The 14629-nt window shown below is 44.1% G+C and overlaps 1 protein-coding gene across 1 annotated transcript; it reads left to right on the top strand.

Annotated features, from left to right (window-relative positions):
* Positions 1–304: 304 nt before the first annotated feature.
* shha (sonic hedgehog signaling molecule a) lies at positions 305–13787 on the top strand. The gene is made up of 3 exons (XM_070880108.1): positions 305–610; positions 4465–4726; positions 13093–13787. Exons 1-3 carry the CDS (start codon positions 314–316, stop codon positions 13785–13787), a joined length of 1254 nt encoding a protein of 417 aa, XP_070736209.1. The 5' UTR covers positions 305–313.
* The last annotated feature ends 842 nt before the right edge of the window (positions 13788–14629 follow it).

Consider the following 14629-nt stretch of genomic DNA (forward strand, 5'->3'; position numbering starts at 1 on the left):
ACATCAGAAGCCAGTAGCGGCTGGCTGGCCAATCAGATCTCGCCGTTGTGCCTTTTGAGGCTATATTACATTGCTGTACAGCCAGTCTCTCTTTAGCGTCTCCAGCCTTCGTATCCTTTAAACAGCATTTTGTCCCTTTTATTTAAAAAAAAACGCTGTCAAAGCTCCCAACTTCGATGTGTAACCGTTATCGGGGATCTGAAGCTTGCCATTTCAGCACCTGCCTCGATAGGGAACATTAGAAGGAAGACAAGAGAGATAGCAAGAGGGCAGAGAAAGACATAGAAGCCCCGAGTAATTGGATTCAGTGGACATGATGCTGACAAGAATTGTGTTAGTGGGAATGATCTGCTGCTCTCTCGTCTCGTCTGTGAAGGCGTGTGGGCCGGGCCGGGGCTATGGGAGAAGGCGGCATCCCAGAAAATTAACCCCTCTGGCTTACAAGCAATATATTCCCAATGTGGCAGAAAAGACTCTGGGGGCAAGTGGCAGATACGAAGGCAAGATTACCAGGAACTCGGAGAGGTTTAAAGAATTGACACCCAATTACAACCCAGACATTATTTTTAAGGATGAAGAGAACACGGGGGCTGACAGGCTGATGACACAGGTACGGTTCAGATCACCAATTACATTTTCCCATTGTCGGACCAGCGTGTCCAACGTTTGCTGCCGAGATGTGTGACAGATATAAGCAATACGTCGGAGGGGAGTCATATATAGGAGGGGGGAAAAACTTTATAGATTCCGGTGAATCCTTTTATATCCCTATTTTTTTTGGGTTGGTGTGCAAAGCTTCTTGTGGCTCGGTTTTGTGAATCTGTTTGCAATAGTCCCTAGGGCTGTACTTTGATCAATCAGAGTGTGCACAGTGAAGGAAGGGGGACTCCCAAGTGTATACTGACCGCGGGACCACTTGTATCATTGCTAACCTGCGTTTCTATGTTGCTATAGCTAACCTGCTGCGGGTTTGACTTTTCTCTCTCTCTCTCTCTCTCTCTCCTATTAAAGTAGCTTCTGAATCTCGCAGATCTGAGCTGGGATGACTTAATGAGGCTGCCTTTTCTAAATATAGGAGAGAGCGAGAGCGAGAGGGAGGGGGGTGGGAGCGAAATCGACCCGTCTTCCTCTCGCCTGCCTTGTCTGCAATCTGTGTATTGACGCCGTCCACCTCGCAATCGCATCGTGTTGCGGTGTGTTTGTCGAAGCGTTAATATATTGATATTTCTTTAAGAGGGGCAAGTGTTGGGCGTGCGTGCCAGCGCTACAGATTTTTTTTAAAAGGCAATGGTCCGCTTGCATCAAAGTTTTATTACAATTTTTAGGAGGACTATATTCGGGTAATGACAGAAAATTCCTCTCCGAACGCGGCGTAACCTGCTGATCGCCGTGTATGTCATTTGGTGGGACCCACACCAAAAGTCAGTGTTAGGATTTAAACGTGTAAAAAAAAACATTTTTTTTAAATCCCTAACAGGCGTTTAATGAACAGATACAGTGAAACTAAACAGAGATTTTAAAAAGACAGACGGTGCAAATTTTGCACGTACGGTGATATTACCCCTTTAAACAATTAGAGTGGTTGAATGTTTACAAGCAGCGCGTGTAGTTCTTCGGTGCTGCATCCAAGGAGCTTGTGTCGCTTTTTAACAGCAAGAAGGTGGCTGGCTGGCTTCAAGCTTGTTCAATTTGACATTGTGCAGACGGCGAGGCTCATGTAAGTCCCAGATCGCCGCGGCTGTATGCTGCATAGCCGGTCCTCCGCCGGGTCTCTCTCTCTCTCTCACACACACACGCCTCGCATTTTCAGCTCCACTTCCTCTTCTGTTATCGATCGCGACTGGCTAGGATCTCACATTTCATCTTTACCTCTCTCTCTCTCTTCATAAGCAGTGGCAACCGCAAAGCTCGGGTTTTATGTGCGCGGTGCTTTCGAAGACGGGGGTTCATGAATAAAAGATTTTTTTTAAAAGAGAGGCCAAAAATAAAATTGCGCTGCTTCTTAAGATTGGTTCAGAAATAGCTGAAATGCCGCATCGGGGTTTTTTTTTAATCCCAAATCGTTTGTACTGACTGCCCGGGAGGAGAGCGAGTGCACAGAATGGGAGCGGACACTTCCCTGGGAATAGACAGCGTCTCGACACGGATCCTGCATTAGCTGCGAGCGTTTGAACTTATGACCTTCTCTCGTTTTCTCCCAATATGAAGGCAACGGCAGCACACACTTGCGCCTTCCATCTGTGTTTCGTTAAATATTCCCCTATATATATATATATATGAACAGCTTTCTGGATGTCAAGTTCAACTGTAATTCTACCACCTCCCTCCGAATTTGTAACGGCAGCCCAAAGGACGAATCTGTGTTCAGAGTGTGTGTGTGTGTGTGTGTGTTACCAATAACCCTTGAGACACTTGGCGGGGAGAGAATTCGCGACTTTGCGTTTTGCGGGACCCGAATATAATCGATTGGCGATCGATATGTGGAAGGTGGGGGTGGTGGGTGGGGAGTGAGCCCTCCTTTTTTGTTTGCCTTTGACAGCCCCGGATAGCTGTTTGCATGAACAGGTATCTGTTAAGTGTTTTCTCTCCCCCACCCAATTCATTTCACAATCCCAGCGTGAATAGATTTAAGACCTTATCACCAGCGGTGGCTGCTTGTAGTGCTTTGTGGCCACACAAAGCGTCAGCAAAGATGTCACGCTAAGCGTTGCTGGTGGCGGGTCAGAATTGGGCTTGATTTGTGGCACACGACCCGATGAATTAATAACTTTTTTTTTGTGGCTGCGTTGCTTGTGACTCTGATCGGTCGCTCGCTTTATATATCCCTGGGTAAAAGCCCACGACTGCGACCTCCGGCTGGTTGTGCTATGTTAAAGGAGCCGGTGTCACACTTTCCCCATGCAGAGCTTCTCAGCATCTCCTGGAAGCCCGTTCAATAATGACTGGTCCTAGAGAGGTTGTTGGTGGGGGGGCGGGGGGTGGGCGGCATTAAGGATATTGGGGGATCTATCGCTAGCACAGACCCCGCATGTGCGCACTGGCGACCTGGTGCAGTGGAAGAGGTTTAAAGTGATATCACCGCGAGTCGGGACCGTTTGGGAAAGAAAACTTGCTCAGAATGCACATCCTGAGGAAGGTGCAGCCGGCTTCTAGCTGGGTTTTAAGTGTGTGTGCGCGCATTGTGTGAGTTTGTGCGTGCAGTGTGTGGCGTGCTTGTTTGCGAATGTTACATGTGTATAGACTGTGGTCTTTAAGTCATCGAGAATATATCTCAAAATGAGTTCATCCCTCCCTTCAGCTTCTCATTTGTTCCCAGCAAAGCCGATGCAACGATTCATTTATTGAGCACTTAGAGAAAGTCTGCCAGGGACCCTAATAGGGAGAATCATTAACTTGCACATGCAGAAATATTCCGTTTACTCTCTGGACAGTCCGCCGTGAGACAACATTCAGCTCGCAGTGAAGACTTACTCGGCGCGATGTTGTCACGTCTTACAGAAGACAGGCAGCGAAAATAATGCAAGTTTCCCTTTCTCTCCCCCCCCACCCCACACACACCCCAACTCACTCTCTCTGGTCTGAAAAGAGCCTTTGTGGCAAAGGACTAATGTGTTTTATTTCACACATTGGTATAGTGTTGCGGAGAGTTGTCCTGGAGAAGCATCCTAGCACTGAATGCTCACAGAAGTTAGAGAGCGCCTCCTTCCTCCCTCATTTCCCCCCCTCTCTCTCTCTGACTCTCGCCGCATCGAATTTCTCTTTGTTGGGAGAACTTCGGGGAAATAAAACCGTAACCCCCGCGCTTGTGTGTGTCTGTGAGGCGGCCTGGGTTTTTTTTCCCACAATTGCGCCAAACAGATATCAGCATCTTCCAGAGCATTTCTGTCACATTAGCGAGATGGACGAGCACTCCAGTGATAGGATACCTGCGTGAATCCCATCTCCCCACACACGGAGACCGAGCCTATGTGTTAAGGTCTGTTTGACCCTGATTCGGAGAAGGTGGACTATTTTTCCAATTTACTTACAGCCGGTGCTTTTTTGGCTGATTCCTACTTACCCTTGGCGTTCCACAAAGAAGTGATGAAACACGTTAAACTTACACGGGGGACGGGTGTTTGGGGGGGGCGTGTCGGTGGGGGTAGAATAGGTGGGGGAGCATTGACAAGGCGAGGTGAATGCTTCCATGGATTGCTCCTGATGTTAGCTGGAGATCCCGAATTTCTTCCTCACCCCCCCCCCCCCCGCCTCCTGATACTCATCTCTTTAGTGCCTGTGTTCATGTGTGTGTGTAATTGGCCAATATATAAATAAATAGGAGGCAACAAGTGTGTTACCGTAATGATTAAATGCCTCATTCTGTCTCGCAGCCAACCGCAAAACCAGAAAATTCCACAAATTGGACCGGAGGCTTAACTGAGTTTTTTTTCTCTCTCTCTCCCTCTTTCTTTGTATTCCTGACAGAGGTGCAAAGATAAATTAAATTCTCTGGCGATCTCAGTGATGAACCAATGGCCCGGGGTGAAGCTGAGGGTTACAGAGGGCTGGGATGAAGACGGCCATCATTCCGAGGAGTCCCTGCACTATGAAGGCAGGGCCGTCGACATCACCACCTCGGACCGCGACAGGAGCAAGTACGGCATGTTAGCGAGGCTGGCCGTGGAAGCGGGCTTCGACTGGGTTTACTACGAATCCAAAGCTCACATTCACTGTTCCGTCAAAGCAGGTGAGGGAGCGCTTTCAAGAACCTGCGCGCCTTTCCCATCAGCCGGTATGCTGTGCCGATTAACGTGATCATATTTCATATCTGCATTACACACTTTTAATCTGAAGACACCCCAGGCGCCAGCCAACGCTTCCTGTCACTCCCTTGCAGGGCGGGGGCGCTGGAACATTACAGGGTCGTTTTACTGATCTTGTAATAAATAATATGGGTCATTATTTCACGGCAAATGGTAGGAAGTATGTAAGCCAAATGTAGTAAACTGGGATGTGTTCTTAAAGAGGCGACAATCATTGCGCCGGGCCCATAATCCAATCGCTTTTAGTTTGTGCTATCACCAGCGGGAACTCAGTCACCACATCTCCAAACCAGACGAGTGAGAAGTCCAAAGGAGTAGTTACTGCCTGCCTGCTCCGGAATGTGGGGCTGGAATAGGTGGAAGCATTCAAGGGGCGCTCCCTATCGACACACGCCGAGAGAGAACTTATAAGCACAGTCTCCCCGTGCACAAGAGAGGATCTGGCTACAGTCGCAGTTTATATGCCGAGGATACGAACCTCCATTATTAGGGGTGTCATCTTGGAGCGAACTCAAGTGAAATACCTCCCCCCCCCCCCACCCCCACCCAAGACGAATAGTCACCAATTGGTCAGTAGATGACCGATAAGCAGGGCTTAACTCTCCCTGGCCAGACAGAGGTTCCACGGTGAAGGATAACTTTCGACACTAGACCGGCATAGATTATGTACCAAAAAAAGTAGATCCTGCATCAATCATGTCAATATATAACTAGTTCATATAACCATGGCCTGTACATAATTTGTTTCTTATATTATTCCCCATATATTCCGAGTCATTGGGCGGATTTCTATGTGTTTTCATATTAATGCAATATCGGAATCTCTAGCGATAAACAACGTGGTCACTTTAAGCAATTTTTCTCCTCCAGTCTCTAAGGACACATAAAGAAACCGCAGCACGGGTCACGTACGAGCTCATACTTAAACTGTCCCAGCCCACAGATATCTATGTAATGAAAAGACTTCATAGAGTTTAAGTAGGAAAACGTGCGGTGAATGCTTAGTAAATATAAATCCAGGAGTCGGCAAAACATCAACTGCACTTTGAAAAAATGAAAATCAGTAGAAATCCAATATGTTTTGTCAGTGTTGTGTTGATAACGCGTTCTTTGTACTACACCGGAGAACTAGCTGCAATTAACGGTCCTGGGTGCTAATCGCACCTCGCCCAACCAAACCCAATGCACACTTTTGCATAAATCAATCACACTGCTGCTTTTTGGGACATCCAAATACGGGCCGAGTTTCGTATAATAGGTGCGTGAAATTATATAGAGACAATGGAATAAATGCATACATCTTGGTTTTAAACAGAACAGGTAAGTTATATTTAGTTCTACAAACTTAACACTCAGGTAATTGAATCAACAATAATATTTTGAGTAATGTATACCGTGCTAATTATTCCTTTCCCCAAAACAGTTAAGTGTGTGGGGGGAGGGAGAGAGTCAGACTTAGTATAATTTTACTGAATCCCTCACTATTGTTCCGCAGTGTTGCAGCTAATTGATGATTTTAACTCCGTTGGGTTGACGTGCATTAGAAACAGAAACATAGAAAAAAGGTGCAGGCGTAGGCCATTCGACCCTTCTAGCCTGCACCGCCATTCAATGAGTTCATGGCTGAACATGCAACTTCAGTACCCCATTCCTGCTTTCTCGCCATACCTCTTGATCCCCCTAGTAGTAAGGACTTCATCTAACTCCTTTTTGAATATATTTAGTGAATTGGCCTCAACAACTTTCTGTGGTAGAGAATTCCACAGGTTCACCACTCTCTGGGTGAAGAAGTTTTTCCTCATCTCGGTCCTAAATGGCTTACCCCTTATCCTTAGACTGTGACCCCTGGTTCTGGACTTCCCCAACATTCCTATTATAGTTATATATAGTATTATTATAGTTAAAAAAAGATCTATCTATCTATCTATCTATCTATCTATCTATCTATCTATCCATCTATCTCTATCTACCTATCTATCTCTATATATATTTTTATCTCTATCTATATATCAATCTGTATATCAATCTATCTATCTATCTATATATTAATTTATCTATCTATCTCTTTCTATCTATCTACCTATATATTAATCTATCTATCTACCTAAGTATCATATATTTATATCTAATTATTGATCCCTGTCTATCTCTCTCACACACACACATACGCACACTATATTTCTATAAATGTTCCCCATTCTATCGGCCGTGCAGTTGTGAGATGGCAAATGCCTAAATCTCCTTTTGTTCACAAGAATATTCAGCAAAGTAAGCATGTCCACTTGTGCAAACGAGCTGTGAACCGCGCGCTTTAAAAAGACAAGAGTGGGGCCCGGGGAACCTCTCGAGTGCAGAAAGATCCAGCCGCTCTTTCGCCGTACTTGCAACGCCACACACTGTCTTAATGAAGAATTAACAGTGCTGTGCCAGCTACACAATAACAGATCTTGCATTGCAGATAAGAACTGCGTGAAGACTCGTCTAATATCGAGTGTAATCCCGCCCTCCTGTTATTAGTCTTTAAATAGGAGAGTGACAAATCTAACATTTAAAATTCCAAACACACTGAGCTTTCCAGACTCATTTGAGTCCATGTCATGTGGGTCGTGTGACTATACCAAATGGATTTGGCCGAACTATTGGAGAATACTGTTAGCTCAAGCTTCCACCCGTTTGTTCCGCTACCATTTCATGTCAGTGAATCATATGAGAAGATTAAATGCTGTCTGCAGAGGAGAAACATTCCAGCGAGGAAGATTCGCTTTCTACATCTCTATTTGCCGAAAGTATGATCCCGGGGATAGGAATGCAAAGCGGAATTGTCTCAAGCCCTGAATCATTGTCAGGCGAACAGAGTGAGAGAAGGAGGCATTGATGATGGTTATAGCCAGCATCTAAAGCCAACCTCGGGCATTTAAAATTCAAATGCCCATCTTGAGTGTCCAGCAAAACGAACAGAGTATCTGCTGTGCAAACACTGTATTCTGGCGTGTAGTGTATGTGTGAATTAACACATAGGGGGTTTCTGCACCTGAGCAAACAGGCAGAGGGGCTGGGAAAAAAAAGTGGAAGTGTCCTCTCTTCCACGAGTGGTCCCCTCCATTAGCTGAATCCGAATGACCATACAGCCCCTCTATTGGATTTTAATGAGACGGCGTGGACCGAGTCCCCTCAAGCGGCGGGTTGCAGCCTTGCGGCCCATTCCCAGCCCAGCTGCAGGGCAGTTTCTGCCGCAGCCATTCTCACCCGCAAAAGCAGCAAGATTGACTCGCTCTCTCCGGGTTAGACTCAGAGCTCTGCCGGCTCTGCAGTTCCTCACAGCCCCCGCAAAAAACAAACAACTCTTTATTTTTGGTGTTTGCTTGCGTTTGCTTGCATGCAATCTGTGACAAGCCCTTGCAAATTCGTTCACTTCCATTAAACGGAGGCGAGAAAGTCGTTAACAAATCAATAAAATGTAATTTGCTGCTCTTTCTCGCCAATTAAAAAGTAATTTCCTGAGAAACAGACAGGACTTTGTTTTTAAATGCGAATCGCTGCGTGTTAGGAGATGGTAATGTATTTTCAACAGAACGGAGGAAAATCGCTGTCTTGTTTTCTTTTTAACATTGCGATCCTCGTTGTGATCACCATGGCGATGCAAGTGACAGAGGCGCACATTCCTCGTTGATTCAAACAGGCGGCACCTCACTTGTGCAGGGCCGAAAGCTTTCGGGGCTATTGGCTGCTCAAGTGAGCGACTTTACCGGAGCTTCACATCCCAGTCATCCTGCTCCTCGCTTAAATATCGGTCCAGATACAAAATAATATATATAAGATTCACGCTCGAATGGTTTGATTAGAACAAGAATTCATTATACATTTAAAATAAAAGTACTTAACTGTGACCTCCTATTTCTCATGTGCTTATGGCCTGGAATTTGTATTCTACTGTCCTAACTGATAGCCAATGGGACTACTAAATTCCGGGGAAATAAATTGAACACTGATTTCATTCAGAAAAGATACATGAGGGAAAACACTGGCCAGAGAAAGGAAGGAAATGAACGGCAAGGATAGAGAAGTTAAACGCTTGAAGCCCCAAAGAGTCCTTTAAATGGAATGGTCTGATATTTCTGTACAATCAGTAAATGTAATGTGTAAACTGGAAATGTCCACAGATCATTGCTTCAATTTATTTGGTCTTCCCTGTCCCTTCATTTGCTTAATATATAATGAATGGAAACAATCATTTCCTTCTATCTATCTATCTATCTATCTATCTATCTATCTATCTATCTATCTATCTATCTATCTATCTATCTATCTATCTATCTATCTATCTATCTATCTACCTATTTATATCAATCTGTGTATCCATATATCAATCTATTACCTATCTGTCTGTCTTATTTATTTAATCACAGATGTATGTATATATACATTCCTCTATGTATTTATCTTTCTATATTACCTGAACACATAGCACAGCAGCATGTGACACAGAAAGCTGAATGCATATTAACATTTATATATATATGTATATATTATACTGCTATGGCCTTAAATGTATAATTAATTCTTGTTCTAATCAAACCATTCGAGCGGGAAAGGCCATAGCAGTATAATATATATATGTATATATAAATGTTAATATGTGTTCAGCTTTCGTTGTCATATACTGCTGTAACCTCAGATTCCCATTTAGACAATACACTGGCTGAACTTTCACATTTCAGGGGTTAGTGAGCATTGTGTTAATCCCATTGCTCTCACACTTTTTGTCCGAGGTTAGTCTTGGCCAATGAATCATTTAATAGTCTGCTGAAAATGAGATCTTTAAATATAGACAAAATTAAAATGTTACACTTGAATTGTTATTATTTTTAAATACAGTGTACATCTCACACCTGTGCATTAGATGTGTCTGAAGTTCATTTAGAGAACCCTGCCCTTTGCCTGGCTCTGGTGAGACTTGCCCAGTATCTTATTATCGGTGTCAGGTGTTCCCTTTTATATCTTACACTGTATCTCTATAATATAAAATAAACTCAATGATACCACTCTTTAATACATGACAACTTTTACAGTTTCATGCAATTAATAATGTATTAAACAAATGGGCTAGAGAGATTTAGGGGTCCATGTACAGAAATCACTAAACGTTAGTGGACAGGTACAAACTATAATTAAAAAGGTTAGGTTTTTAGCCTCTATCTCAAGGAGGCTGGAATACAAAGGGTGGAATTTATGCCATGGTTGTACAGAGCCTTGCTTACATTCCACCTGGAGTACTGCCTTCCGTTCTGGGCACCGCATCTCAGGAAGGACATATTGGCCTCGGAGGAGGTGCAGTGCAGATTAACTGGAATGATACTAGGGCTAAAAGGGTTGAATTATGAAGACAGATTGCACAGACGAGACTTGTACTGCCTCAAGTATAAAATATTATGGGGTGATCTAATTGAGGTGTTTAAGATGATTAAAGGATTTGATAGGTAGGTAGAGAGAAACTATTTCCTCTGGTGGGGAAGGTTTTTGTTAGGCAAGGGTAATTAGAGTTATGGAACCAAGACGGGTACATGCAATTAGGATGCAGATCAGCCATGATCTAATTGAATGATGGAACATGCTTGAGGGGTTGAATGGCCTACTCCTGTTCCTATGATCCTATGCTACACGGTACCTGCTTGATGGAGCACAAAAAGAAAGAGATCTGTGGAATTTGGTGAATAATTGGTTAAGTTATTCGGTTAATTGTTCCAAGCAGTTAAGAGAGCAAACCGAATGTTGGGATGTGCAGCCAGGGTATGACTTACAAGTCAAAGGAGATGATGTTAAAATTGTATCAGGTCTTTACTGAAGTACATCTGGACTACGAGGTTTAGCTTTGGTCTCCATGTTATAGGATACATATAGAATTACTGGAGGGTGTCCATACCAGGGCTAGAAGGGGGATTCCTAAATTTAGAGGGCTGAGGTACAATGAAAGATGGTCTACCCTTGGACCTTACTCTCTGGAGAGGAGGAGGATGTTGGGGGGAAGGACTTGATACAGGACTTTAAGATTTTCATGGGTGTAGAGAAGGTTTTATACAGGACAGATTTTTGTGTGAGCATAGTATTCAAGGATTACCAGGCGCCGTTTAAAGTTAAGAGGAACTTGATTCATTTAGTAAGGTGGTAACTGGATCGGGAACCTGATTTCCAGTCAGGGTGGTGAAATAGAAAGCAATGCCCTCTTTTAAGACTGGATAGTTTCCTGTCAGTTAAAGAGATGTAGGGCTAATCATTCCAGAGTCACATGTAAGGAATCTGATAGGAGGTTTGGCAGGATAGCGTAGATAGACCAAAGCTCTTGTCCTACCTGAAACATTACTGTATGTGTAAAAATACAGTGTAAAAAAACTGAGTTTAAAGGAGCCTGGCCATCAGATTTCTTTTTAAACTATGCTGTATATATAATACACAGAAATTAAATAACCATAACCTTTATTCATTCTATTCTTGTGCATGTGTATGATTGATCTGTGGGAGTTGGGAGCTGAGAGACGTTCACTTGCGAAGTGTCTGCACACTGTTTGAAATGACAAATTCGCCATGATGTAGTCACCCGATGCCCCTGTCTCAACTGACCTTAATTTATCTGAGTGATATTGCAGGGCTCTGTAACCCCTTCCAGTCAGTTTCCCGATGATGTCGTCCGCATTGATGATATAAATAAAACGATAAGCAGAAACTGAAACTTGTGCAAGGACATCAAAGACAGGTCTATTCAAATTGTTTTCTCTGGGTCTGTGAAGAAAATTAGCGAGTGTCCAAAACACGAGGCCTCGGTGTCATTTGATTAAATCTATTGGCCATTGATAAAATCGAAGTACAAAAACTGAGTCCCTGTAAATTGAAACGAACAAATACACTTAACTAGGAGCATCCCTGGGTGTAAAGGTGGGAAGAATGATTGCAGCAACATGTATCCACGTATTGACAAAAACAAGGCAAACATAGAAACATCGAAAATAGGTGCAGGAGTAGGCCATTCGGCCCTTCGAGCCTGCACCGCCATTCAATATGATCATGGTTGATCATGCAACTTCAGTACCCCATTCCTGCTTTCTCTCCATACCCCTTGATCCCTTTAACCGTAAGGGCCACATCTAACTCCCTTTTGAATATATCGAATGAACTGGCCTCAACAACTTTCTGTGGCAGAGAATTCCATAGGTTCACAATTCTCTGAGTGAAAAGGTTTCTCCTCCTCTCAGTCCTAAATTACTTACCCCTTATCCTTAGACTGTGACCCCTGGTTCTGGGCTTCCCCAACATCGGGAACATTCTTCCTGCATCTAACCTGTCCAATCCCTCAGAATGTTATATATTTCTATGAGATCTCCTCTCATGCTTCTAAATTCCATTGAATATAAGGCAAGATTTACATGACCCATCAATGGTGTCTGGAAACGCTGTACCTCCATTTTTATTCACCTTCCCCTATATAATGCAGGTATTGCAAAGAAACTTGGAACTTACACATACAAGCTGAATTTGAAAGAGCTTTATTTCTGGTAGAAAACGCGCACACCTGGAACAAAGCTGAATGTAGTTTGGAGCTCCAGTTAAACGGCAGCTGCTGGTCCCATGCCGGTGCCGGTTCATGGGAGTGTCGTGTACAGAGCAGAGTCATACTGCCATCTATGTATCGCACAGAGTTTAGCCACAAGGAAGCTGGCACACGTGTGCAAGAGCTCTTCCCTCCCAAAGGCTAAATGTTAGGTCCTTTAATGATGTTAGGGTAGAGCGGGCAGGCGGGTCAACCTTGTACAAGAAAGTCCCCGAGTAGGTCCGATAGATCACCTGAGCACATTCCTAAAACATACCTCTTTCATTACCTTTGGTTACCTGTCCTAAATAATGTGTCCTTATTTGGCTCGGTGTCAGCTTTGTTTTGTTTTGATTCTGTCCCCGCATTGGGATGTTTTACTAAGTTAAAGGCACTATATAAATGCACGGTGTTGTTTCATATGTGTACAGGCTTCGATCGGAGTTACCAATTGGGGTTCTGGAGGAATCTCACATTGCTCCGGAGTCAGGTTGGGAATTGGCTCCTGGGTCAAGCTGCTGTTACAGACCACTCCAGGTTGAGGTGAAAGTGCCAATATAACTCTGCCCGTCACTTGGGAATTGCAGCCAGGTCAATATCGGCGGGTTGGCAGTCTTGCATTGTAATCCACCTGCTTATTCTATAACCCATTTAACGGTGGTCCCCACGTCCTTCTGAAAATGTTCTTGCTCCTCTTGTTTTTTCTAATAGAAAACTCGGTCGCTGCTAAGTCCGGCGGCTGCTTCCCAGCTTCAGCCAGTGTGAACTTGGAGAACGGTGGGAACAAGTCAGTGAAGGACCTGAAGCCGGGAGACCGGGTACTGGCGGCGGACGCGGAAGGCAACCTTCTGTACAGCGACTTCGTCATGTTCTTGGACAGAGCGCAAGAGGTCAGGAAAATGTTCTACGTGATAGAAACGCGAGAACCTCGGAGGAGGGTCGCCCTCACCGCGGCGCATCTACTTTTCGCCGGGCAGGAGGCGACCCGGGGCCAAAGCGCCTTCAAGGCAACTTTCGCCAGCAACGTGAGATCCGGACAGCTAGTGTACATCGCCGACGGGGGCGGCCGCCTGCTGCAGCCTGCCAGGGTCGAGAAGGTTTACCTGGAGGAGATGGCAGGTGCTTACGCCCCATTGACTGTCCAGGGCACCCTTGTGGTCAACCAGGTCCTGGCCTCTTGCTATGCGGTGATCGAGGAGCACACGCTGGCCCACTGGGCTTTCGCGCCTGTACGAATGAGCTACGCGGCCAGCTCGTTGTTTTTACCAAGCGACTCACCAATGGGCAACAGCACTGTCCAGGAAGACGGGGTCCACTGGTACTCGAGCGCCTTGTATCAAATAGGCAGATGGGTTTTGGACGGCGCATCTATCCATCCACTGGGAATGGCGTTGGACTCTAGCTGAAATAGTTTAACGAGAGAGGGCGAGATTTCACACTTTAAAAAAAACAGACTTTACAGTAGAACACATAAAAAACACACAGTAGAATTTCGACAGAGACCCCAAAAAAATTTTTTTTTGGGGGGGGGGAATATTTATTTCGTTCTCATTTGTATTGGGTTTTTATTTTCTGTTTGTTTCTGATGTATTTTTTGTTTGTTTACTTGTGTAACGAAAAACAAAACTGGAACTTCAAGAGCCTTAAAACTCCTTTGATAATTTATTCCCACGTGAACTTTTTTTGACCCCCTCCAGAAAGGAAATTATTTTGTGTGGTCAAACAAGAGGCGCAGGATATATTTTTCTACACGGCTGATAGTCATGAAACATTTCAGAAACGTCTGCAACGAATTCCGTTAGGATTATTGGTGCATTCATATGCCCTTGTGTTCCGCTCTCACATAATTGTGTTTTTTTTTCTCTCTGTCTCGTCTTCTTTTTGGGGTCCATAAATTATATTTTTATACAGAATTGTAAATTAGATTTTGGAGATATCATTACTTAACTGAATCGCATTTCGTTATTTGAAATAGTGTAAAATACGAGAATATATTATTTTAATTTAAAGTCTAGGTGCAAAAAAAATATAACGTTTTGACCATCCCATTTACCGTTTTTGTTTCTTGCTATGTTAAACGTGCTATGTTGAGAACCAGATGTGCTGCCCATAAGGTGATAAACAGCTCTCCGGCCAGCATTAGCAAGGCCCAAGTCATTTCCAACTGAGACTGGATTTTATTGGAAGAAATTATTTTTTAAAAGTGAGGAAGCTTGATAATGAATATTCATATTCTAATGAAAATAGT

The sequence above is a fragment of the Pristiophorus japonicus genome, chromosome 5 (assembly GCF_044704955.1).
Source record: "Pristiophorus japonicus isolate sPriJap1 chromosome 5, sPriJap1.hap1, whole genome shotgun sequence".
NCBI classification, from domain to species: domain Eukaryota; kingdom Metazoa; phylum Chordata; class Chondrichthyes; family Pristiophoridae; genus Pristiophorus; species Pristiophorus japonicus.

Coding starts and splice junctions, on each gene's coding strand:
- shha (XM_070880108.1), top strand. CDS start 314: ATGATGCTGACAAGAATTGTGTTAGTGGGAATGATCTGCTGCTCTCTC. Junction 611..4,464: donor CTGACAGGCTGATGACACAG/GTACGGTTCAGA, acceptor TATTCCTGACAG/AGGTGCAAAGATAAATTAAA. Junction 4,727..13,092: donor TCACTGTTCCGTCAAAGCAG/GTGAGGGAGCGC, acceptor TTTTTCTAATAG/AAAACTCGGTCGCTGCTAAG.